This window comes from Periplaneta americana, chromosome 8 (genome assembly GCF_040183065.1).
Source record: "Periplaneta americana isolate PAMFEO1 chromosome 8, P.americana_PAMFEO1_priV1, whole genome shotgun sequence".
Lineage (NCBI taxonomy): Eukaryota > Metazoa > Arthropoda > Insecta > Blattodea > Blattidae > Periplaneta > Periplaneta americana.
The window spans coordinates 95559656-95586352 of record NC_091124.1 but is presented as its reverse complement, the minus strand read 5'-3'; the positions used below and the strand labels follow the sequence as shown (position 1 = coordinate 95586352).

Sequence of the window (26697 nt, the reverse complement as noted above, 5' to 3'; positions counted from 1 at the left end):
AGTACCGAAGGTAATAAGCGAACGCCAAGGCTCGGAGTTCAGAAGGCTTTCATTTGGGAAAGAAAAAAAATCTAAATTCATGTGACGGGAGATGTACTGTAGGTGCGTGACCCATTTCTTTTAGGACTAATTCCGGCATTTATCTTAGTGCCTTAGAAAAACCGCGGAAAGACTACAGACAAGATGAGTTGTCTGAACTCAGGAGGCTAGCAAATTTTCTCTACTAAAATATACCCGACGGACCCTGAGGACATTGTTTGGGAAGAGTATTATTATAGTTATTGTAGTAGCCGAGCTGAATTTTACCACGAGATAAAATGTTGAGGTGTTTCTGGCATAAGATGAGCTGGGATGGATCTTGATCCTGAGCCTTGGTCAAGCAATAGGTGCTTGTCGGTTCAGAGGTCCCTTCCAATGCTTAGAGCGAACGCGTGGAGAGGAAATTAACTATTATATGGAACTAAATTTGGATTTTAAACAAACGAAATTCACAGAAATTTGAAGCAGCTCAGATGTGCTTTTTAAGATCCGTTTTGGGTATAATGAGATTGAACCATCAAGGAAATATGGAAATATGTTAGTCTAAATGGGTTTCAATCAAGAAGAGCCACAGAGTAGTTTTAGAAAAAAGATTGGAGAGGGACTTGAACTGGAAAATAATTGTAAAAATGATTCTTCTTCAGAATTTAAAATAATATTGAATTATCAATTCTTTCGTGTGCTATAAACAGTGCAGGAAGTTTGTTTTTAGGTGAATATTTAAAGAACTTTACTTTGGCAAAGTAATGATATTAAAAAAAATACTACTATTTTTTTAACTTCTTTTGAAAAACACCTATTGAAGTTTTAAAATTATGTTTGCAGAGATTTTTTACGTATAATGTAGAGCAAATGTGTACAACATTTCTGAACCATTTCTTTAATATATCATCAGAAAATGTCCCTTATATTTTGTGATTACTACTAATTTTTTAAAATATATTTTGAAAAACACCTATTGAAGTTTTAAAATTCTGTCTGCAGAAATTTCTTACATATAATGTAGAGCAAATGTGTGTAACATTTCAGAACCATATCTTAATAGATCATCAGAAAATGTTCCTTATATTTTGTGATATCAGGTTAGGTTAGGTAGGTTCGTAATTAGGCTTTCTGACATGGCAAGGTATTGTAATTAAGTATCATAATAGAGTCAGTCATTGTAAATACCTGTACCAAATTTCAGATGGATAGCTAAAAATTTGTGGAATGAGTGATTAATTACATGACAGTGTATTTGAGACTACGTCTTCCCTTAAACGTGTGTAATATGGCTGAGTTCTGATTTTCTTTAGTTCATCATTGCTTATATACAATTCTTACGTAGGTCAAGTTCAACGACTATTATTTGCAGAAAGATTTTCTGATATGAAGGTTCGAGCTCATAAAATAATACGTAAATTAGTACGTAAATTTCGGGAGACTGGAAGTATTACAATTAAAATCTTCGTTATTGTATGTAATTTTTGCTTTTTTTGCTTGCAATAAAAAAAAATATAGCGTAGGCCGCTAAAGTCGTCATGGCAACCTTAAAAAAAAGCACCGGATGGAAAGAAAGGATTTTGATGGAATAAAAGTTGGATGATATTGGTTATCGCTTGGAGAATTTACGCGATTTATCCAATAAGCGAAATTTTCTTGTTCTTCCGACCATAGAGCTACAAATTTGTGTGTTGTGAGCTATAATAGTGTGGAAAAAGCGGTACATTTTGTGAATGGACTTTGATTAACGTGCATGATGGAGATATAGTCTCATATCTTATTTTCTTCCTCAGTGAGACTTGGTTTCATCTCCACGGCTGCGTAAATTTACAAAATTGCCACTAGTTGTCCACTAAGAAACCGGGCCTTTTTCATGAGGCTCCAGTGAGACGAGAAAGTTCATGTATGGCATGCTATGAGCGGAGAAAAAATTGCGAGTTCTTTTTTTTTTTTTCAGGAAAAATTAATGTCGATACGTATGCGAATTTCGTTTTACATCCTATATTCAAGAGTTGATTGAGATGGAATGAAATTACATAACATTATTTCAACTGAATTCCGCAATTGCTCATACAGCGAACTTTTCTTCACAAGAAATGAATTATGTATTCCAGTACAGAGTTACTGTCATTAGTGTTAATCTCTGGCCCACTCGAGTCGCCGACTTGACTCCCTGTTATTTTTATCTTTGGGGTCCATTGAAAGATAAAGTAGACCAGCCGTGGCGAAAATGTGACTCGCGAGCACATTGTGGTTCGCAATGATAGCTATGCATTTCTCTTGCTTCCTACCTCCCCTAACCCCCACCTTCTCGCTCACTGGAGTCAAACTCCTTTCCATTTGTATTTGTCTCTGACCTGCGAGTGGCGTATCATCGCAGTGTCTCTCTCTCGAAACCATGTACCTCTACAAAAACGTAAAGTTTCAAGTAGGATGGGAGGACGCATTTTTTTGCTGCCAATATAATATGATGAGAATATTAAATATATGATTTATTTTTAAGTATTACGAGAAAAACGGTTGTATAACATAAAACGGCATTATGCTGCATGTCACTCATGAAACATTAAAAGGTTAAGTGTTATTATTATTATTATTATTATTATTATTATTATTATTATTATTATTATTATATCTGTATGTCGATCCTTTTTCAGCAGATGTACGAATAATGCGGTTAGATCATCAATTTAAACTCACAGATTTACAGTGTGATGTCAAATGAAAGCTAGATGCAAGGACTTGACGAATGTTGAACTTTTCAAATCTTTGCTAAAAATAAATATCCGAAGCTTCATTTTTTCGCTTGCTCTTTGAAGCCACGTTCGCTACAACTTACGTTTGTGAAAAATTATTTTCAACAATGAATATAGTAAAAACCAAATTTAGATCACGACTGACAGACAAACGCCTTCGTGATCAACTACGACTGGCAGTAAGTGGCATAATTCCTGATTTTGAAACTCTGTCGCAGAGACATTCTGAAGACAGTTAATGTTAGGTTGTGATAATGTGTCCTATGTTTTCTTATTCATTTCTTTCTTCGTTACACGTACTAAACATTAGTTTGTAAGCTTATACTGTATAAAATTATATTTAAATGCTTCGCGTAAGAAAAATGAAAATCCGTTAATAAGTCAGACAGTTGGTTCACTTCCCCTTCGAGTGTTCGCCCCCCTCCATAGGTGCACGTTGCAGGTTACACAGTGGCTCGGCGCACGATCACATTTTCGCCACGGCTGAAGTAGACTATACACTACAAATCCACTCGTCTTAGAAGTTCTCAATTGTAATATCTGTAAGAAGATGGCCTGTATTTCTCTACGAGAACTTGAGCGAGTTATTTGTTATTTGCAATATGCTTCAGTCTGTTTCAAACTGTATTATTTACATTTTTTTCTGAACCTTAGATAGTTTCCGAAAACAAGGGGACACGTATTTGGTCCATTTTTTAAATTACATTTTACGAGATGATTACATTTACTGCTCATTTGCATAGCATCAGTACATTTCAGGCACTGGAAATTAAAAACATTTTCATAATTAATTTTTTTTATTGTTAGGATCACGTGTAAAAATTTCAACACATCCCATGCAGGGGTTAATAGATACTATTTCTTAATTTACAAAAGTCCACCTGAGTATGATTTACATAACTTGATGCTCTTAGAAGTTTTTGACTGAAGTTAATATTCTTTTGGAAATTATTGCTTATGGGATAATAAATACAAATATATTAAAACCTTTTGCAAAATGAATTCTTATTATTTATAAGAGAATTATTTATTTGTATCGTAATTTATTTACCTTCATCTCCTCGACGAGAAAGGGGCTGTCATGGTTGAGGTCTGGCTGGTGGACGGCAAACTGATGCAGATAATACTGCTGTCTTTCCTCACGCCACTGCCAGGCAGAGCCGCTGAACACGCTTTGCTGGAAAACAAAACAATTAAAACCATCGTAAATACAGACATTTGTTAAATGCATTTTAATAAAAGTGTATCAGATAATTTTAATGTTAACGTGTGTGTACGACAGGGTGATGTATTATCACTACTTCTTTTTAATTTTGTCTTGGAAAAAACTCTGAAAAGAATCAGTTTTAGCATACATGGAGTACGATTGGGAAAAAGTTTTTATCGGTTTTAGCCTACGCCGATGGCACAGTACTAATAAGCAAAACAAAGAAACGAGTCTAAAGTTTCACGAAGAAATTAATAAACGAAGCTTATTCATAAATCCAGGAAAAAGCAAATATATGAAAGTATCGAGAACAGACAAAAGTAAAGATGCACTTACGATAGATAGGCCTAATCAAGAATTTGAGAAATCGACGAATTCCAATATCTGGGACATATAAACACAGATAAAAATTAGGAGAAGGTTCCCCAGCCCCCGATAGGTTCCAGCATCAGACAAACATTGTTGCTATGCCCGGTAGATGGTAGACGGCAACTATGTATCGTTAGAAAATATTTGTTGATTCACTGCATTCGACAGGATGAGACACGTGTTAGGTCTCTACAGTAGGTTATGCGAGTGATTTAGTGTGAGATGTATGTTTTCCAATTGTTATGTCGTATTTTCTATACTTTCTACTGTCTCATGAGGTTCAATCTAGTGTGGCAAAGGATTACTGTGGTATCAAAAATGTCCACTTTCTATTGAAAATACTTTCATGCTATGATTCCTTTTTTCAACTGCCTGTACTTGTTTTAAATTGTATTAAAAATGGTGTTCGCTGTATGTCCAATACTGGGATCAATTTTTTGCCTACTGTAATATCAAGGTTGTTTAACTTTAACTGTTTATGTAATTTGTCTTAAATGTAGGTCATTAATTTCATGGAGATTACGCTGGTCAACAGAATTTAAACTTTTGTCTGTTAAATGGGAAACAATGGGTGATTCTAAATAACTTTCTTGTGCTGATTTCAAATCTTTTTACAGAACTTTTCCATCACCCAGGGTTTTGGAGTAATCATATGAAAAACATTTTTCGTGTCTATACATTATAGTATTACGATATGTTAGCTGAAATTACATTTATTGACCTAAAATATATGTGAAGCATATTTTCGGCTGTACTTTCCTTGAGGAACATCTCTTTTCAGTATCCAACAATAGTCTGCCAACATATCTGGACAACATTTACTCTGGTAGCGCCTTTCCACTTCCACGATGTCCTAGTGGAAACGCTCCCCGTGTTCGTCTCTCACAGCCTTAGGTTTTCAGGAAAGAAATCGAGATGGGATGTAGAAAGTGTGTTTTTTAAAACATATTACATCCCATGATCTTATAGTTCTCAATCATCTCACTGATAAGTTCTCTGTAGTTCTCAGAACTGAAGTTTTCTAAAAAGTTTGTGACAACCTTTTTGAAATGAACCCATGGAGCTGCTTCTTGCATATTTAACTGGTTTTCAAATTGCGTTATCTTTCATCAGTTTCCTTATTTGAGGTCAACAAATATTCCTTCTTTTAGTTTAGCTTCACTGATTCTTGCGAATTTATTTTTCAGAAAGATAAATGGACTACCATCACGATCCATTGCTTTCACAAAATTCTTAATCAAGCCTAATTTGATATGCAGTGGAGCAATAAGATTTTTTCAGAACTTACAAGTGGTTGGTGAAGAACATTATCTTGTCCAGGATTAAAGTGATTCTCTCTTTGGCCAATTCTATTTATAAAAAGATAACTTTTAACTCTGCTATCCAACTTGCTCAAGAAGCAGCAAAATTTAGTATAGCCAGCTGTAACCCAAGTAAGATAGCTATTACTTTCAAATCCCCACATATCTGCCAAGAAAAATTGTCACACTTGATAGTCGTTAGTAAGAGCTTCATATTCTCATAATTTCCTTTCATGCCAACTGCATGGCTAAAGGAATGGATGGATATTTGTTTCCATTATGTAGTAACACTCCTTTCAAACTTGTTTTCGAGGAGTCTATGAACAAACGCCAATCCTCAGGTTTATGCTAACCCAGTGACGAACAAATTCTCAACATCATTGTAGAAAACTAGGTCCTCCTCTTTAGAAAACAAATGCTCAAATTCCTTTTGGCGTTGGCGGAAGAAACTTACTTTGGTGTTACCTGCAGCAGCTTCCAGCCTTTCAATCTTGAGGCGAGTAATTCTGTCTTGCTTTTACTTAAACCAAGATACTGAACCAAATCATTTAAATCCTCCTGTGTTAGAAAGTGATGTTCATTTATAGTATTATCTGCCACAAAATCTGGATGATTTTGTAATTCACTCTGAACATCAGGAACACTTTGAATTACTTCAGTCAATGTTATGTCATCTAGTGGAGTTGGTATGGGAAGTCCTGGCCCATGAAGCACCGGCCGAATTGCAGAAACTAAATATTGATATTTAACAGTGTCTGGACTTCGAACTTATTCCAGATATATTTGTTAAGCAGAAGTAGCAGTCTGTCAAATGATCCTTAGGTTCGCACCATATCATAGAGAATACAAAAGACATATGACGGGATCTTTTTAAGCAGACAGTTAATAGTGTTACACATTTAGCACAACAGATTTCCGGGGCCCATGTCTTGTTCTGGTCTATTTTGTTGTTCAAATAACAGTCATAAGCTCTTCTAACTAGAGGAGTAAAATTTGACCTCTGCCATTTTAAAGTTAGCTCACCACACACTTAACAGAAGTTGTTTCTATCTATAAGATATGTTTCTTATACATTATACACTTATACACTACTCCTTACAATGCACTATTAAGTACGGTATTATATACTTCTATCACAATTCAATTGACAACGGAAGAGAGCACAGGATTAGCTTCTTTTTTTAAAGAAAGCTTCTATTTATCTGGGAAATTTTCCTTAAAATCACAGTTTTGTGAGGGAAATGTCATTATTGTTATTCGTGAATTCACAGGCAACAATACCAAACTTTACAAGTCCAATAGTTGGCACAATGTAATGAAATATAAATATAAAATACGCCTTCTAATCAGTATGTTATGCACCACAAATGCTAATAAACAGGAACAAATTTATTTTCAAAATTAAAAAAAAAAATGATGGGTGATGGAAAATTTCTGACTTCATTTTTGGAATCAGCAGATGGCAATACATAAGAAACACCCGAAATTATTTATTTAACAAAATCATTGTTGACCAGTGTTATCAGAGTAAAAGTCAATTGATCATATTTGCACTTACTTAAATTTTTCACAGTTGTTGAAAAGGCTTAAGTGTCCGGTGCTGGGAGACATTTCCCTAGTTGAAATTGAAATTGAAATTTTTCATCAAATATAAAAAAACGAACAGAGTTTTTTTTCGTTCAAATCACTAATGATTTCCAAAATTCTTACCACCGCCATAAAAATAAGATGTTGTAAGAATAACAATCCTCCCCATTTTAATAATCGGAACAGAAACGTAAATTTTAACAAAAAAAATAGAAAGGGAACTTATAGATTTTTGAAAACAAAATATTGAGAAATAATTTTGTCACATTTAAGAAAATGAACAGTGGCGAATTAGGAAGAATATGGAAATTAGAAGCCTATACTGGAACCAGGTATTCTAGCAATACTTGGTTACATGACCCCAAACACAGAAATGTAATCGGATGTAAATCCGGTGACGTAGGAGGCCATGGTGCGTAAGGAACTATTGCATGAACGGTTAATTTGCGGAACAATATTTATTGCAGCTTTGTTTTTTTGCTTCTTTCAGCTTGCACTTTTCACCATCATTTTTGAAAGTCCCTGTATATACACTACACTAGCTGTGAAATTCGGCGATATAAAATTAGTGCCTACCCAGTTATTGGGCTCGACCCTAGTGCCGTTCTCTAGGATTCTACCGTCGTGCCACACATAGTAGTCTGTGTAAGGATCCGTTCTGTTCAGGGACAACTGGAACCATTCGTGCTCCACACTCGAGTCGTTGGGCACGAAGTCCATGAGGAGCTTGATGTCTGGAACACATACAAATGAAGTGATTTTGGTAGTTGTGTTATTTAACTCACAATTGCAATTCTCTTATGGAGTGTGATGAACGAATTCGGAAATTGGATCCAGTTTCATATACGAGGAAGAGATTATATATGTGGTAATAAACAAAGGTTTTCCTTGTGAATGAAGGACATTTTTCTTTCTGCAAAAGAACAGGTTAAAGACTCGAATATTGACGGACACTAATGTGATTTTATGCACATGACACTTGAACTAAAACCAGTATAATTACTATTTGGACTGGGATGAAGACGAATGTAATACTGTTCCGAATTACCCTTGTGCTTCTAAATTTTATTAACGCTCACTTCTCACTTATCAATGAACCGAAGCTTTTTATTTTGTTTTATTTCAATTTTGGCTACATTCTGACTGTTTCCCATGAATGTTTTGCTTCAGAAATAGTAGGATGATAGTGCATCTACTCAATTATACTAACAAAGGATACCTCGAACATATATGAAACCTGTCTAACCTGTCTAACCTGACTAATTTGAGGGCGCTGAGTCTCTTGATCATAGTCTTTTCTATGTCAAGTCAACTGTTTAGCCTGCGACGTCGTCTAAATTTAAAAATCACTGACACTTTTGGTTTGTTTGGAGTGAATTTGGTAAGGATCAAAGTGGATTTATTTACGAGGTCTTCTCTAGGAGTACTCTTTCTTACAAGGAAGAAAAGGCAACTGTATATGCTGTCCAAATACTAAATATGATCACCCACAACTATGCAATTGATGTTGCCATGTCTATGTGTGAAAAACTATCCTTGAGGGAAATTTGATCCGAGGGTGCAAATAGATGTTGATGAGGTGTGCCAGTCTCTCTGAAACATAGTTGTCGACGCAAGTGAAAGTGGTCAAATGGAAAGGCACATCTCGCTAGGTTTCTTTCCCAAGTTTTGGCTGTTGGTATTGAAGACAACTCTCTTTTTCCTATTAGACTCATAGGGTGGTGACAAAAAAGCAAATGTTTTGCACGATGCAATTCCTGATAAAACTATCGCTCTAAAGATTATTCTGCCAAAGACATCTTGCTCTGTTCAACCTTTGGGTATGTACTTTCTCCTTCAGTATATAGTTTATTTCAGAAGACCGGTAGACTTTGCAAGACTTCGACTAGATCAGAACCAGCAAAACCTGTATGACATTCGCAATCCGTCATTTACAAACATTTATTTACACAGGTACACCAACTTATGATTCTCGTGTATACTACATGGTAAGCAGCTGGCTATAAAACTGTAGAGAAGATCTCATTCAGAATTGTAATAGAAATTGCCTTTCAATATGAATGCTCGAATGATAGTAAATATGCTGACTTTGCAATTGTAACTTGCATTACACAATTTGCCCTCGTTTTTATTATTTTATTGTCATTCCTCACCTATACAATTAGGAATATATGGTATGTACCTTTTTCATTATTCATTCATTTTCGTGTCCATTAAGAACATTTTAGCAATTGTTTCCCTACAAAACAAACCAAAAGTATCATCGAATTTCTTAACATTAGATGGGGCTGCAAGCTGTTGACTTAACACGGGAAAGAGATTATCACCACGAAACTCAACGCCCTCAAGTTAGTAAGATCAGCCAGGTTTCATCTGTGTTCGAGTGTTTAGACCCGAAGGCATCCCTTGTAAGGTACATTTCTACAAATATGTTGTCACTGAATTTCATTAGTATATTACGATACAAGGTTGGGAAGTGCTTTTTACAAAATCGAGGACAAGTTACAAAAACGAGCAGAGCGAGTTTTTCAATTTCCGAGATTTTGTAATGCACTTCACAAACATGTTTTGTACAACATTTTTTACAAGATCATATTTTTCAAAATTGCAAATACAACATATTTTGCATTGAAAATTTTGAACAATATTATTCCAAAGCTTTCGCAAAAATATACTGTAATGGTAACTAAGTAACAATAAGTGCACTGTAATGGGTCTATTTCAGTATAGTTTTATGTTATGAAGAATGGTTTCCTTAGCAACAAATGTCTGTGTGGGAATTCTAACTTTTAAAGCCTAACAACAATAGCTGTAAATACAACACAGCACGATCGTGCAAAATCATTTAATATGGGCAATTACACTGTTGCTGAATTGCTATTTTCAATATGTTCACTTCAGCTGTCTCCCATAGTTGTATAATTTGAATTTGGATATTTTGATCGTGTAAGCAGGCTGCTTCTTGTGTTTGAGATTTTGTGTTTGTAAGGCAATACTTTTGTTAATATTGCCCAAATTGTAACATCTGACTCGTTATCCACAAGTAGAGCAATTTGCTGTATATTTCTTTCCAGTACATTTTTTGTTTTATATCTAGTATTATTCCATCAAAATTCTCGCTGGAATACGAAGTGTGATTTATTATAATTTTATCTGAAAAAAAAATCCAGGATTTGGTATTGAACAGTTTCGGCTCCACATCTTCCGCCTATTTCTTGCACTTCCCCGTCCTTTTGTCTATTGGATTTTAATGAAATAAAATAAAAAGTCCATCGCGCTACAGCTCAAGACCGATCAGCCGACTGCTGACCTCACATCCACGTGCACGGTAATCCAACCAGTGAAGGAAAACATGTGGTTAGAACGGTGAACCCTAGCCTTTATATGATTTCTCAGACATTGTTACGGATATTAGAATGGCAGACTAAGATGGGCTGGACATGTTCAGAGAAAGAAGAGAGGGGATATGGTGAGGAGGATAATGGAAAGCAGAGTGAAGAATAGAAGAAATGTTGGGAGACAGAGTCTGAGATGGATGGATGGATGGGGTTGAGGAGATAGGGACGCCTGGAAATCAGTTTTGAGGGAGGCTAAGGCCCGCTTTGGGCTGTTAAGCCAATGATGATGATGATGATGATGATAATGATGATTATGATGATTATGATAGACAAATGTAAATAATTTTCAGGAGCCACCACATTTTGTCCAAACATTAAATGGAAAAACCTTTCAAGCTGAGATAAAGAGACATTTATCGAAATATATTAAACAATATTAAATATTATGCATTAGTGTAATATGTAGCTAATCGGCGATGTATGCAATGGAGGAGGAAAGGAACTGGCCACCCTGCCCCGTTATCTCCTGGCTTAGTTTCCTCATAAGTGATGCTTTGTTGGTATCGCTTGTGGGGTTCAGACCTGCCTTCGGACAGTTGACTAAACAACAAAAATGCTATATAACACGCGCTCTTAGAGACTCTCTGAAGCTATGTAGGACAATATCTTAAGATGAGCAAGAAATGTAACGATATTAATTTAAAAAGCGCATTCGAATTTCTTCCTACAACCGCTTTTGTTAACATTATGTATTAGTCTTAATGACATAAAAGAAATCGAAGTCTGAAACAATTTTGAACTCAATATAGAAAAACTCAGACGTCTCATGAAATTGTTTTTTGCTACAGCTACCTGTCGCCAGGAATTTGTTTACCCATAGATACTTGAGATCTTATTAAAGTTTAAAATTAACAAATGGAAAAATATAACTATCAGCACAAACTTGAAATAAAACAAATTATGAGTGCGTTCTTTACGAGTCTACACACTACAATGAATGACAGTAAACATTTGAAATGCTTCAAATGAAAAATGTTTCCTTCCTTCCGTAAAATATACATATTATCTTCTTTCCTAATGACGTACTCGCTACCAAATTCTATTGCACCCATTTACAATCGCCTGGCTTTGTTTTGTTCTCGTATGTTCACTGAACAGCAGACTTGAACTATACTTCGATCCGTAATGTCTGACAGGAGGAGTAAACATTGCCGGCAGAAGAGGACAGAAGTGTAGGGCCTAATTGCTATTCAACCAATGACAGAAGTATCATTCCACGCTTGTCTTGAAGTTGAACGGAGGTAGAACGCTTCAGACCGCCCAAATTCAAGTCAAGCGTGGAATGAGACCTCTGCCATTGGTTGAATAGCAATTAGGCTCTATACTTCTCTCCTCCTCTGCCGGCAATGTTTACTTCTCCTGTCAGACATTATGGAATGAAGCATAAGTAGCGATGGATGTCACCGAGCAATACGCCATACATACCTAAACTGTTGCGGATTTCTTGGAGGGTTTAGATAAGCAAACGCAGCACCCTAATGCTAATAGCCTACAGTAAGAGCGCAGAATATGGATGATAGAAATGAGATTGTGGAGAATTGTATGTAAAAAAAAAACTGAGTGAAGATATTAAAGCAGAGATATAAATTATTTAAAGTAATATTCAAAACTAAGCAATAGCGACAAACTTAACTGCAACGTATACATAGAATTCGAGTATATCGTATACCAAGACAAACATATATGAAAGCACCGCAGGTGAACTTAGAAAGCTCAGGATGAAATAATTTTTACTTCATATCATCATAAATAATAATAATAATAATAATAATAATAATAATAATAATAATAATAATAATAATAATAATTATTATTATTATTATTATTATTATTATTATTATTATTATTATTATATTAATTTACGTAGGCTAATACCCAGTTCTTTTGCTCTCTTCTGCAAGTCGTCAAAGTCATCCATGGTGCCGAAAACAGGATCGATCTCTCTGAAGTTGGAAATGTCATATCCGAAGTCCTCCATGGGAGACTTGTAGATAGGGGAGATCCACACTGCGCCCACTCCCAAGTCCTTGAGATGGTCCAGCTTCTGTGTGATTCCTGCGAAGGAAATAAAATGAATATTGATGAAAGAGCATTGTTTTATAATTTGGTTATATGTTCGGTTGACTTATTTTCACATGAGATTGTTTTAAAAACGTCCAATAGAAGACCCATGATTTGCGAGACTGAAATAAGACCTATTCTTTACGATCAATCGGAAGACAGATCGCTTATCATCATGAACGAGAGCGTACTACTATCGAGTCTGTTGTGACCTCAATTTTCTACTCTCATGTGTAAGCCTATCTTATTTTATTTAGAAGTGAACTAGCTGCTCAGATATGAAAACTCTTGCCCCTGACATATATATATATATATTTAAGTTGCTAGCAGTGGCGTAGCGTCAAAGTAAGCTAAAAAGCTTAGCTGCCCCAGTTAATAATAATTTCATAATAAGCCTGCAGTTTATGGAGAAAATTATTTATTAATTTTAATAGAATTTATATTTGCGCGTTAAATATTGTGATGCGGCAGCTCAGGATGATTTGTGATGCAGCAGTAAACAAGAAGCCTGCACACACCAGCTTCCAAGCAGACTGGTATCTTGTGTGCAATCCACCCCGCAGATTTTCCATCCCTTTCTAACTAAATTACCCTAGTCGCAAGGCTCGCAAGAAGCTAGCTTTAACATTTGAAATAAGTAGTTTCCGAGTTATCCCTTTTCGCCAGTTGTGTTAAATTGAAGTGTTAGTGTGCATTGTGGCTGATGCAATAAATAATGAGTGAAATAACAGTTCCTGACACTAATTTACTTGATTTTATTTAGGACAATTGTATTATCAAGACCGACTTACGAACAAAAGTGTGATTTAAAACCAAATGACCGATTCCCTTGCTGTCAATGAAGGACACAACCAAAACACAGACGCATACTTACGTAATGATACTAATACTGTATCTATTGACCGTTAATATTGTGAATTTCTCTAAGTATTACAGGGAGTGAGCTAATGTTATACGTATACGTGTATATTTGTTAAGGGATATGTGTAAACCGTGAAATCATATTTTACTACGTATCATTTGAGGTCATGCCTTATTGATGTTACTTACGATGTTCCAACCAATCTTCGACTGCTGACTTGAAATTGACTACTATTTATTTTAAGACTATATTTTTGTAATACGTTTTCTCATATTGCATGAAAGACAACTTGAGTTAGCTTCCCCTGCTCAAAATTTCATGCTACGCCATTGATTGCTGGTACTAGGCAAGATTATGGAGTGGAAATAATGAGGTAATCGTGAAAAGTTGTGAAATTTTGAAGTGGAGAACAGATATGCCAAAAAGCGTATGTATTATGAACATGTTAAATCTTACAACGCAGGTGTATTTATTTCTTTATCTAATAGAATGGGTTACATTTCCTATTAATGACTATTGCTTGAATATTACATATAGTCAATAATATTATGTAAATTATTAATGGGTTTTCGTTGATAGATTTGAAAATTAGAGATTGTTCATTTCTAGTTGTTCTGCCAGTCATTATTAAAATAACTAACGTTTATTTATGATATAAATTCATTAAGGTTCTCTTTTTGGCATGAGTATAAAGTTTGTGAGAGGGTCAAAAAGATAACTTTTCGAATGTATATCATGGAATGTTTTTTCTGTGATAACACAGATCTACATTAAATAAATATTTCAAGTTGGATAGTTTATAAGTCTAAGATCATGATTTCACAGCCGTTTAAACTCACAAGCAAACATTTTTTTCTCCCACCATGTTAATAATGTCAAAAGAAATGATTATACAAATTTTGGCCGCTCGACCGCAATTACGAGACCGTCCAGAAAGTGATTTTCCCTAGAACCGTTCACAGAAAAAAATCACAATTGCATGACAAGATTTATTGAAATAGATACAGCAATTGTAGAGCTATTTTTCAACATATCCCCCACTGGAATTGAGACATTTGTCATACCATGGGATCAGATTTTGTAGCCTTGTGTCGTAGAAGTCAGCCGCTTGAGATCGGAACCAGAGTTTGACAGCCGTCTGCATCTCTCTGTCGAGCCTATGATATGGCCTCGTTCTATTCATGATTACAATTTCATGGCCGTCTAAACCGGCAATATAAACAACAAAGCGGTTAGGAAAAATTGAATACTAAATCTCGTTTTAATGAGTACTGCAGATGTAACTTCATAATAATAGAGCTAAAATGTAAATATGAATGTTAAGTTTGTTATTATGTGTAATATTAATGAGTTCGAGGTAATGCATTAATTTCTTACTGAATGAAGTTTGTATATTGAATATTGGATTTTCTTTGGCACTAGTATTATTTCTAGGTACTAATATTTTAAAGGCTCACTTCACGCACTGATACAGTAGATAAAATGTAACTTTACATACTATCGTAAACATTTTTTATCATTGTCCGCCGTAAATTGAACTTAAACTAGACGAGACTTGAGTTCTGTTCGTTACTATTTGTTAGTGCATAAGAGGTTCTCTCAAAGCCCGCTCTCACTTAGCGGACTTGAATGGTAGATAGTAGGAAGTGGCGCGTCGAATCGAATGAATCGAATAGAATTCATGGGCTGGAATATGAATTCCAATGGCGGAACAAAACTTCTTGTTTCGGGTATGGTCATATGTTGTCTTGAAGCCTTCGTAAGAAACATATGATTGATATCCATTTTTGGTAGCATAATTTGTTTATTGAAAGTTATTGCGTTAATAGTACCGTATGTGTACAGGAAATTACATTTTAATAATAAATCGTGTCCAGAACTATCCGCTATTGTATGAAAAAACGTAAAAGTGCTAATGTAGTACTAATGCTCGTGATAATGCTTGAAAAGAAATAAGAAAATTAACGGAACAATTAGGTACAAATTTAAATTCAAAGAAGCGCAAAAGAACGAAATTTTCTTTAATCTCTCAGAAGATAGTCGAATAAAGTGGAAAATTCTCCTTGTGTACAGTATCTCTAGTTAAAGATATCATGAATTTAGCATTTCCTTTTCTTGATTGATTAAAGTTCTCGTTAACACTTTCTTAAAAACATAAAATTTACTCTGTCACACGTTAAAAGTGTTAAAATTGTTAAAAAGGTATTTACCTTCGACAGAGCCCGTTTCGACGCTATTTGTCGTCGTCTTCAGTGTCTCCTGAACCACTGCTGATTTTGGCTCTGCGATGTGCAGTTGTCGATGGTAGGGGTGGGGGTGTGTTGCTCCTATGGTGGGGGTTGGCTGTCTGTATGCCATGACGTACCATGACGTCAAACAATGTGTGCGTATTGAACTGTAGTTGCGTATTAAGTATGTATTGTGGGTGTGCTATTGTATTCTTATATATTTCGTATTGTTCTAGGATATTTAACTGTGAACTTTTTGGTGTGATGTGTAAAATTTCCATATCTGTTTCTATATTATTGTAGTCATGATTATTGTCGATAATGTGATCTGCGTAATTTGATGTAATGTAAGGCTTGGTTATAGCTTTAATATGTTCGTTGTATCTTGTATGAAAAGATCTTCCTGTCTGTCCTATGTAAAAATGTGGGCAACTATTGCATTTTAATTTGTAAACTCCAGTTGAATTATATATATATCTGAATGTCCAGTGTGGTTATTCAAGTATTTCTGTGTTGTGTTATTTGTTTTGTATACAATCTTGTATTTTAGTTTTCTGAATGAAGTTGCAATTTTGTGGGTATTGGTACTGTGATATGTTAATGTTATGTATTTATTCTCGCGTGCTGTTTGTGTTGGTTTGGTCTGTTTTTGTTTTGCTTTTTTTATTAGTGTGTCTATTATGTTAGGGTTGTATCCATTGTCTTGTGCTATATATTTTATTGTGTTTAATTCTTCAGTGTAATTGTCATTGTTCATTGGTATATTAATTAATCTGTGTGTCATTGTACGGAAAGCTGCATGTTTATGTTGTATGGGATGATTAGATGAATTGTATATATGTGTTATGGTTGTAGTAGGTTTCCTGTATATTTTGAATTCGTGTCTGTTATTTGTTTTGGTTATGGTGATGTCTAAGAAGTTTATAGCTTGCTTATGTTCCATTTCTACTGTATATTTTAATTTGGGGTGTATTTTGTTGAGTTGTTGATGTAGGTTTTCTATTTGTCTTTTGTTTCCATTATATAAGACTTATGTCCTCTACATATCGATGCCAGTACATTATTTTCTCTGCGTGTTTGATGTTGTCGGTATTTAGTATGTGTGTTTGTTCTATGTTGTGAATAAAGATTTCAGCTAATATACTTGATATAGGTGAACCCATTGGTAATCCTTCAGTTTGTGTATAGTATGTATTGTTATGTGTGAAATAATTTTGTTTAGTAATAATTCCTGTGATGTGTAAAATTTCGTTAATGTGAGTTTGTGGTATGTTATTTTTGATAAGCATTATCCGAAGTATTTCTAGTGTTTCTGTTACAGGTATGTTTGTATATAGATTTACGATATCAAATGATGCTAATGTTGTATTGTGTGGAATGTGTTTGTGTTTTATTTTGTTAACTAAGTCTATGGTGTTGATTATTGTTGTTGGGTTTTCAAATTGTATACTATTTCTTATAATGTTGTCTATATATTTCGCTAATTTGTATGCTGGTGCATTCTTGTAGTTAATAAGAGGCCTGATTGGTATATTTTGTTTGTGAATTTTTGGTAATGCATTTAGTTTAGGTGCGTGAGGTTTAATTTGTTTCAATTGTTGTTTTTTGTTGTTAGGTATGATGTGAGTGTTTTGATTTATTGTATTTTTGACTATTGTTTGATATTTTGTTGTTGGATCTGTTTTTATTTCTGTGATGTTATTTTCGTGAAAAAATGTGTTAATTTTATCATTCATGTCTTGAGCTTTGATTATTACAGTGCAATTACCCTTATCAGCTTTTACAAATGTCAAATTGTGTGCTTGTTGTTTCTCTCTTAATGTCTTTATTGTTTTAATTTCATGCTTATCGGTTAAAGGTTTGTTTATTTTATCTATGTTTCTTAATAAATCTTGTCGGATGTATTCTTGGTGTTGTGGTTGTGTGTTTTGAATTGCTGTTTCTGCATTGATGATCATTTGCATTTGTTCTGTTCTTGGTGTCTTATTATATTGTAGGTTATGTTTTAGTCCTTTTTCAAGTAATTTCGTTTCATTTTGGTTAAATGTTACGTTGGTGTTGTTGAATATCTTAGGATGGAATTTGTGTGTGGTGTTGTATTTGGTTTTTTGTTTATGTGTTAATGTTGCCAGTTTGTTTCTATGTCGTTTCTTTATCTTATCACTTATTTGTGCTATTACTTTGTTCGTATGTAAAATAATTTCCTCTAATTGTATATGATGTACTATTTTTGTTAACTGCAAATATGCCTTATATGCATTTGTATTGTGTTTGTTTTTCATGTGATGCAAATATTTTATATTGTTTTGTATGTATGTGCAGCTTTCCGTACAATGACACACAGATTAATTAATATACCAATGAACAATGACAATTACACTGAAGAATTAAACACAATAAAATATATAGCACAAGACAATGGATACAACCCTAACATAATAGACACACTAATAAAAAAAAAAGCAAAACAAAAACAGACCAAACCAACACAAACAGCACGCGAGAATAAATACATAACATTAACATATCACAGTACCAATACCCACAAAATTGCAACTTCATTCAGAAAACTAAAATACAAGATTACATACAAAACAAATAATACAACACAGAAATACTTGAATAACCACACTGGACATTCAGATATATATAATTCAACTGGAGTTTACAAATTAAAATGCAATAGTTGCCCACATTTTTACATAGGACAGACAGGAAGATCCTTTCATACAAGATACAACGAACATATTAAAGCTATAACCAAGCCTTACGTTACATCAAATTACGCAGATCACATTATCGACAATAATCATGACTACAATAATATAGAAACAGATATGGAAATTTTACACATCACACCAAAAAGTTCACAGTTAAATATCCTGGAACAATACGAAATATATAAGAATAAAATAGCACACCCACAATACATACTTAATACGCAACTACAGTTCAATACGCACACATTGTTTGACGTCATGGTACGTCATGGCATACAGACAGCCAACCCCCACCATAGGAGCAACACACCCCCACCCCTACCATCGACAACTGCACATCGCAGAGCCAAAATCAGCAGTGGTTCAGGAGACACTGAAGACGACGACAAATAGCGTCGAAACGGTCTCTGTCGAAGGTAAATACCTTTTTAACAATTTTAACACTTTTAACGTGTGACAGAGTATCCTTTTCTTGTTTTGAATGTTTTTTTTTTCTTCTCGTCATACAACTGTGCTAAAGTGTCATGTGATTTATTCTAAACTGCAACACGTTTCGGTGTTGTTCGATTCCACTAGATGTGAGCTCAATGAGAGTGGGCCTTCAGATTTCCTGTTTTTTTAATACTATTCAACCATTGCACCACTATCCCACGTAGCCACCGGGATGATTCAGGGTAAAGTTCTGGACTCATGTTCTGGAGCTGCACAGGAGAGTGCATTCAAAACCTGCTTAATTGATGCACATTTTTTATTTTTCGAGATCTTCCCTAAACGTACATAGGCAGCTAGGGAACAGTGTCTGGGGGGGGGGGTTAGGGACGACCCTTCAGCACGTCGGCCAGACTGAGGGCTGTTATGCACCCCGAATTATAGGATGAATGAGGATGAGGTGTACCAGCCCACCGGTCGCATGAAACCCCTCACCCGCTCACCCAATGTGCCCCCTACATTCTCTCGCCCTAAGTTCATACCACCGAGGTAACCAAACAGCACAGGATCCGTTCTGACGGCCCTTCCAAGGTGTCGAAGCGCCCTTGGATGTGCTCTTAAGGAATGAATCCTGGCAGAGATATTGCGAAAAGCTTGGAACCCAGAGACGGTTTCGGAGAGGACGCCCGTCCTGTAAGCGGACGAAGACATGCGTTATGACCTGAATGCCAATGGAATGAGATGATGAAGATGAATAATATGAAATCTAAATTCTTTTTTCTACACGGAAGAGGAAGGGAAATGGACAGTGGCAATGGAAATTTCGACCCAGAATATTCCTAAGTAATTATGGAAAACCACGGAAAAACCACAGTCATGGTGGTCGGTCCGAGTATTTGAACCTAAAAGTAATGCTCCCTAAAAGTAATGCTCCCTAAAAGTAAAGCGAATGCCAGAATATTTCTCATGGCAAATTCTCAGACTTACTTAGCTAAAATACCCATTCTAGCGATGCTAAATAACAAGCGTCGCTAAACAACCGATTGGAAAACTACCCCACATAAACTTTGAATGTATCCTGTACATAAAAAGGTGGTTAAATAAATATGCAACCAGGAAATAATCCTAAGATATAAATAACGATACTATTTGGTGTAATATAGGCAAATTAAGAAATCATTATTGAACGCTGCCCACTATCAAGCCTCGACTGTAGATCATTCGTTGTCTCTTGAAACCAAATGCATGCGTGCGCAGTAGCTTATAGTAAGAACTTTGTGGTGGGGGTAAGCTAGCTGGTAGCGTAGGGAAGGAAGCTTCACTATCCACTTTCTACTTTCCCTCACGCGTAGGTAGGTTTCACGAGATAATGAATGGCCCATACACTGCTTACACTTAACTTCCCTGTCCTCTTATTTGTTACTACGTTTCTTGCTTTGGCCGGAAGAGGGCTCTTTTTCCCAGGCAATGTCCTACAGAGATACTTCAATCAGACATGGCTGGAAATTAGGAACTCGGAGAGATGAGAAACAACAAGCCGGTAATTACTCTTAATCAGATAAAGGGCTTCTTCCCCAGATTTATTCCTGTGGCGTTATTTTATCGCTCACCGGCGATGAACCTTTTGGGTTGGACGATATAGTGCAGGACATTATGGTGTGGACATTTTGGAGATTCTACGGTGGACATTATGTCTGCTCACCCCTCGGCCATGCTACAACCCATCAATAACAAGAATGGCGGGCAAATCGCAATATAGCGAACGTAGAAGCTCCGCTCACCACCCCTTCCACTTTTCCTCTACTAGCTCAAAAGACACTGTACGTGATAGGTGAGTGTTGTGTCGAATGCACATTTCATGTGGGTGGGGATAACTTCCCCTACTGGCGTTCGCTGTATTGCGATTTATCCAGAATGGCAAACATTTGACAAGCTTGGACGACTATAGCAGAAATTTCATATAAAGTAGGTAATATGTATTTTTTACATGAAATAATGCAACAAATGTTAAAAAAAGACAACAGCTGGTTTGTAGTGAGTAATATTTAAATAAGATATTGCATTGAATTTACTCAAGTAAGGTCAAATTCAATAGTGTTCATAAATGAGATATTAAGCATACAGAGAAATAATTAAATAACTACAAGATGAGTTACCTTTTAGATCTCCAATGCCATCCCCATCATAGTCCATGAAAGATCGGGGATAAATCTGGTAGATGACTTTGGTTTGCCACCATTCCAGCGCCCATGTGCATGGCAATATTACAAATACTGCAACGAAGGGAAGAAAGGTTTTGAAACCGGCCATCTTGATAATAACGCAGTTCAGTATTTTCTGACCCGAGTTCGTAGGATTGTTTCAGATTTTATACGCCGATTTTCCCACTATACACATTACATAACTGAGCACATTGAAGGGGAGTGTTGACAGAGTGATTTCGATCAGTTATCAGTGTCAAAGTCTTGTGTAATTCCATTGAGTTGTGTGATTCTGCTCTGTCATATCAGTAAACAAACAATAAGCTTTTGTTTCTTTTTGCTTGAGTGCTTCTGTACTTCCCCATTAAAATACCGCCTTCATCATTGTCATCGTTATTGCCATCACATCGCCATCTTCATCATTATCATCACCATTATTGTTGTCTTTACCTCCAACATCACTATCGTTATTGTAGTCATCACATCATTACCATCATTATTATTGTTGTCTCCGTCTGCGTCATCATCACTATCATTATTATCATAGTTACATCATCATAATCCTCATCATTATTGTTGTCTTCACCTGCATCACTGTCGCTACCGTAGTCATATCATTATTATTGTCTTCACCTTTATCATCATTATCATCATTGTCATTATTGTCGACACATCATCATCATCATCATTATTGTTGTCTTCACCTCCTTCATCACTGTCATTATCGTTGTCATATCATCATTGTTATTGTCTTGACCTATTTCATCAGTCATCATTATCATTAATATTATCGTCACATTATCATTGTCATTATCTTCGACACATCATCATTAATTTTTTTCTTCACTTCCGTAAGTCCACACCTGTAGAGTAACGGTCAGCGCGTCTGGCCGCGAAACCAGGTGGCCCGGGTTCGAATCCCGGTCGGGGCAAGTTACCTGGTTGAGGTTTTTTCCGGGGTTTTCCGTCAACCCTATACGAGCAAATGCTGGGTAACTTTCGGTGCTGGACCCCGGACTCATTTCACCGGCATTATCATCTTCATTTCATTCAGACGCTGAATAACCTAGATGTTGATACAACGTCGTAAAATAACCCAATAAAATAAAATAAAAAATTCACTTCCGTAATTACCGTCATTATCGTTTCATCATCATTATTATTGTCTTCACTTCCACCATCATTGTCATCGACGTCTCATCATCACTGTCATTATCTTCGAGACATCAACATTAATCCATCACTATTGTCATTATCGTCGTCTGATCATCATAATTGTCATTATCTCCGACAGATCATCTCCGACACATCATCATTAATTTTTTCTTTACCTTCATCATTATCATCTCATCATCATCATTATTGTCTTCATGTCCATCAGCATTATCATTATAGTCGTCTCATCATCATCATTGTCATTATCTTCCGTCACATCGTCATTAATTTTTTCTTCACCTCCATCATCATTGCCGTCATTGTCATCATCTCATCATCATCATCATCATCATAAACATTATTGTTTTCACCTCCATCATCATCGTTATTATCGTTTCATCATCATCGTCATCGTCGGCTGATCATCATCATCATTATTGTCTTCACCTTCATCATCATTGCCATTATCGTCATTTCATCATCGTCATTATTGTTTTCACCTTCATCATCATTGTCATTGTCGTCGTTTCATCATCATCATCATAATTATTGTCTTCACCTGCATCACCATTGTCATTATCGTCGTGTCATCATCATTATTGCCTTCACTTGCGTCATCATTATCGTTATCGTGGTCTCATCATCATTATTGTCTTCGCCTGCATCATCATTTTCATTGTCGTCGTTTCATCATCATCATCATCATCATCATCATTATTGTTTTCACCTGCATCACCATTGTCATTATCGTCGTCTCATCATCAACATTATTTTCTTCACTTGCGTCATCATTGTCGTTATCGTCTCATCATCATTATTGTTTTCATCTTCATCATCATTGTCATTATCGTCGTCTCATCATCATCATTATTGTCTTCACCTGCATCACCATTGTCATTATCGTCGTCTCATCATCATTATTGTCTTCACTTGCGTCATCATTATCGTTATCGTCGTCTCATCATCATTATTGTCTTCACCTGCATCATCATTTTCATTGTCGTCGTTTCATCATCATCATCATCATCATCATCATTATTGTCTTCACCTGCTTCACCATTGTCATTATCGTCGTCTCATCATCAACATTATTTTCTTCACTTGCGTCATCATTGTCGTTATCGTCTCATCATCATTATTGTTTTCATCTTCATCATCATTGTCATTATCGTCGTCTCATCATCATCATTATTGTCTTCACCTGCATCACCATTGTCATTATCGTCGTCTCATCATCATTATTGTCTTCACTTGCGTCATCATTATCGTTATCGTCGTCTCATCATCATTATTGTCTTCACCTGCATCATCATTTTCATTGTCGTTTCATCATCATCATCATCATCATCATCATCATCATCATCATTATTGTCTTCACCTGCTTCACCATTGTCATTATCGTCGTCTCATCATCATTATTGTCTTCACTTGCGTCATCATTGTCGTTATCGTCTCATCATCATTATCGTTTTCACCTCCATCATCGTTATTATCGTCTCATCATCATTGTCATTATCGTCGTCTCATCATCATTATTATTGTCTTTACTTGCGTCATCATTGTCGTAATCGTCTCATCATCATTATCGTTTTCACCTCCATCATCGTTATTATCGTCTCATCATCATCATTGTTATTAACTTATCGTCGTCTCATCATCATCATTATTGTCTTCACTTGCGTTATCATTGTCGTTATCATCTCATCAGCATTATCGTTTTCACCTCCATCATCGTTATTGTCGTCTCATCATCATCATCATTGTCATTATCGGCGTCTCATCATCATCATTATTTCTTCACCTTCATCATCATTGTCATTATCGTCGTTTCATCATCATCATTATTGTCTTCACTTGCGTCATCATTGTCATTATTGTCGTCTCATCATCATGATCATTACTGTCGTCACCTTCATAAACATAATTGCCATTATTGTCGTCACATCATCATTATTTTCTTCATCTCCATGGTAATCATTGTCATTATTGTCATCATATCATCATTGTTGACTCACCCATATCATCATCATTATCATTATATTGTTGTGTTGACATCCATCATCTCTTTGTCATAATATCGTCGTCATATCGTCTTTATTGTCATTGTCATCATGTTGTGTTGACCTCCAGCAGCACTTTGCCATTAATATCGTCGTCACATTATCATCGTTATCCTTCTCTTCACCTCCATCGTCATTATTGTGGTTACGTCGTAACATCATTACAGCTGTCTTCACTTTCATTGTCATTTTCATTATTATCGTCGTCACACCATTATCATTGTCACAATCGTCCACATTTTCATCATCGCTGTTATTGTCATCACCATCATCGTCATCATATCATTGTCTTCTCTGTAATCTTCATGAACTTATGTTGTATAATCTTCGACATCATCAACGTTATTACAGTCACCTAATATCATCTACGTTATTAATTCTGCTACAATTTGTCCCTTATTTAATAATACTTTTTAGGTTATTTTGCGATTTAGGCCTAATGTTTGTAGGTAGGTATAATATGGAAGAATGCATTAATACAGTGAGTGGAAATATACCCAATAAGGAATTGGTCTACTTGCCTGTACTGTGTGTAAATGTGAAAGCCTGCTTGTTTGGTGCTCAACGTTTTATCTACGAGAGTGAAAATTCCTAAATGGTATCATAAGAGTATCTCTTCATTTCTGATATGAATTTCTGTGGTATGTCATGCGATCGTTGTTATATCATTCATCTCTACTGTTTTTTTTTTTTTCGTTGTCTTGTTGTTCGGTTAAGGTCCAGAAATTCTGTTGGCAATTTCCATTACTTCGTACGTTTGTTGATTTCGTCCTGACCTTGAGTTGTAACGGGATATTGATGGTGTAGTATTTATTTATTTATTTTTATTTATTTATGTCTATAACAGGGCAAAGCCCCAATTACAATAGACAGTACAGATATTTGTTTAAAACATAGAATTGCAAATAACATGAAAAAAGAGGTGAAACAGATACAAATGCAAGGTATCAGTGTAAACACAAAATGAAAAATGAAAAAAAAACAGACAAATAGATACTACCTAAATAATAGACACAGATATAGTTATAAATGAAAAATATAAAATAAAAATAAAAGAACAATAGATAAGTATAGATATCATAGCCAAAAATGAAAAATGTAGCTATAAATGGCAATTACAGACTAACAAATAGATAGCAATATTATTTAAAATCAACTACCTTCTGTAGGCATATATTAATAAGAAAATGTTTATATTTCATGTAAGAAATGCTGAAATCTAGATCCCATGTTTTACATATTTCATTGAAATTTGAACACATTTTTCACACTGGTGAATTTTTATGTGCTGAAGTGGTGTAGGTTATTTCTATGGACCGCTGTAAAAAAGGGTGTACATCAGAAATGGGTAATTTTGACCTACGACCCCAACGCGAATTCAAAAATTATACTTCTTCGGATGGTATAGAGGGCATACTTCTATCCTCTTCGATAATGATGTAAAGGGTCAGAATTGCAGCCCATAGTAATCATATTGTTCCTCATTTCAAACTTTGCTTTAGCTCTACTGAAAACTTGTAATTTGTGACTTTTGCGTTTTTTTTTTTTTTTTACCGCGCACCATAGCATTAATTTTGTGAGTGGCTTACCCATCCAGACGGGCCCGTTTCGAACTGCAACCTGGATGTGATTACATTTGTGGTGCATAAAGGAAACGTTGGAGAGGGTTTATCTTGATATACTCAGCATTGCGCGTCTTTTTCTTACTCCTCAACAAGAGAGTTGCCGGATCAAGAAGTACCGCGCGAGTGAAAATGAGTATTTATTTTGAGTTAATTGTGCATGTTTGCGTAAGGAAATAAAAATAAGAATTTCCGAAACAATAATACATAATAAAATACATGGCTCTCTTAAGTCTGTGTCAGCTTCTTTATCGTATTCTCGTTAAAACTTAAAAAATTATTAAAAAAATTGATGTATGCAAATGTTAAAAATGATACCTTTTTTAATGTATTTATTACGATGCTCGCAACTACCGAGGTTATATCACCGTCGCCAGTAGCGCTATACCGAAATTTTGTCCCGCAGGACTTCTTTTACATGCCAGTAAATCTACTGACATGAGCATCTGGCATTTAAGCACACTATCGACCTAGGCCGGGATCGAACCCGCAACCTCCAGCACAGAAGGTTAGCGCTATACCGACTACGCTACCCAGGTCGACTATGATACCTTGTGATAAGGGTAAAAGTGAAAAATAATGAGATTTTGTGTTTTTTCTATAGAATGTGCCTGGATTAATAAATTCCAAGACAATAAACCATATTAAGTTATATAGTAATGAATATCACCCACACAAAGATTAGTACAGAGGATGCACAGCAATAAGACCGAACTCACA

General features: G+C 35.4%; 1 protein-coding gene across 1 annotated transcript in view; it reads right to left on the bottom strand.

Annotated features, from left to right (window-relative positions):
- Window positions 1-21295, bottom strand: part of LOC138704902 (maltase A3-like) — a 96140-nt gene extending 74845 nt beyond the window's left edge. Inside the window, exons 1-4 of the mRNA XM_069833295.1 lie at window positions 21096-21295; window positions 12515-12694; window positions 7818-7975; window positions 3829-3954 (exon numbers count right to left, since the gene is read on the bottom strand). Coding sequence (XP_069689396.1) covers window positions 3829-3954; window positions 7818-7975; window positions 12515-12694; window positions 21096-21249 — 618 coding nt within the window. The 5' untranslated portion in view covers window positions 21250-21295. The remainder of the gene's footprint in view (window positions 1-3828; window positions 3955-7817; window positions 7976-12514; window positions 12695-21095) is intronic.
- Window positions 21296-26697: the final 5402 nt, after the last annotated feature.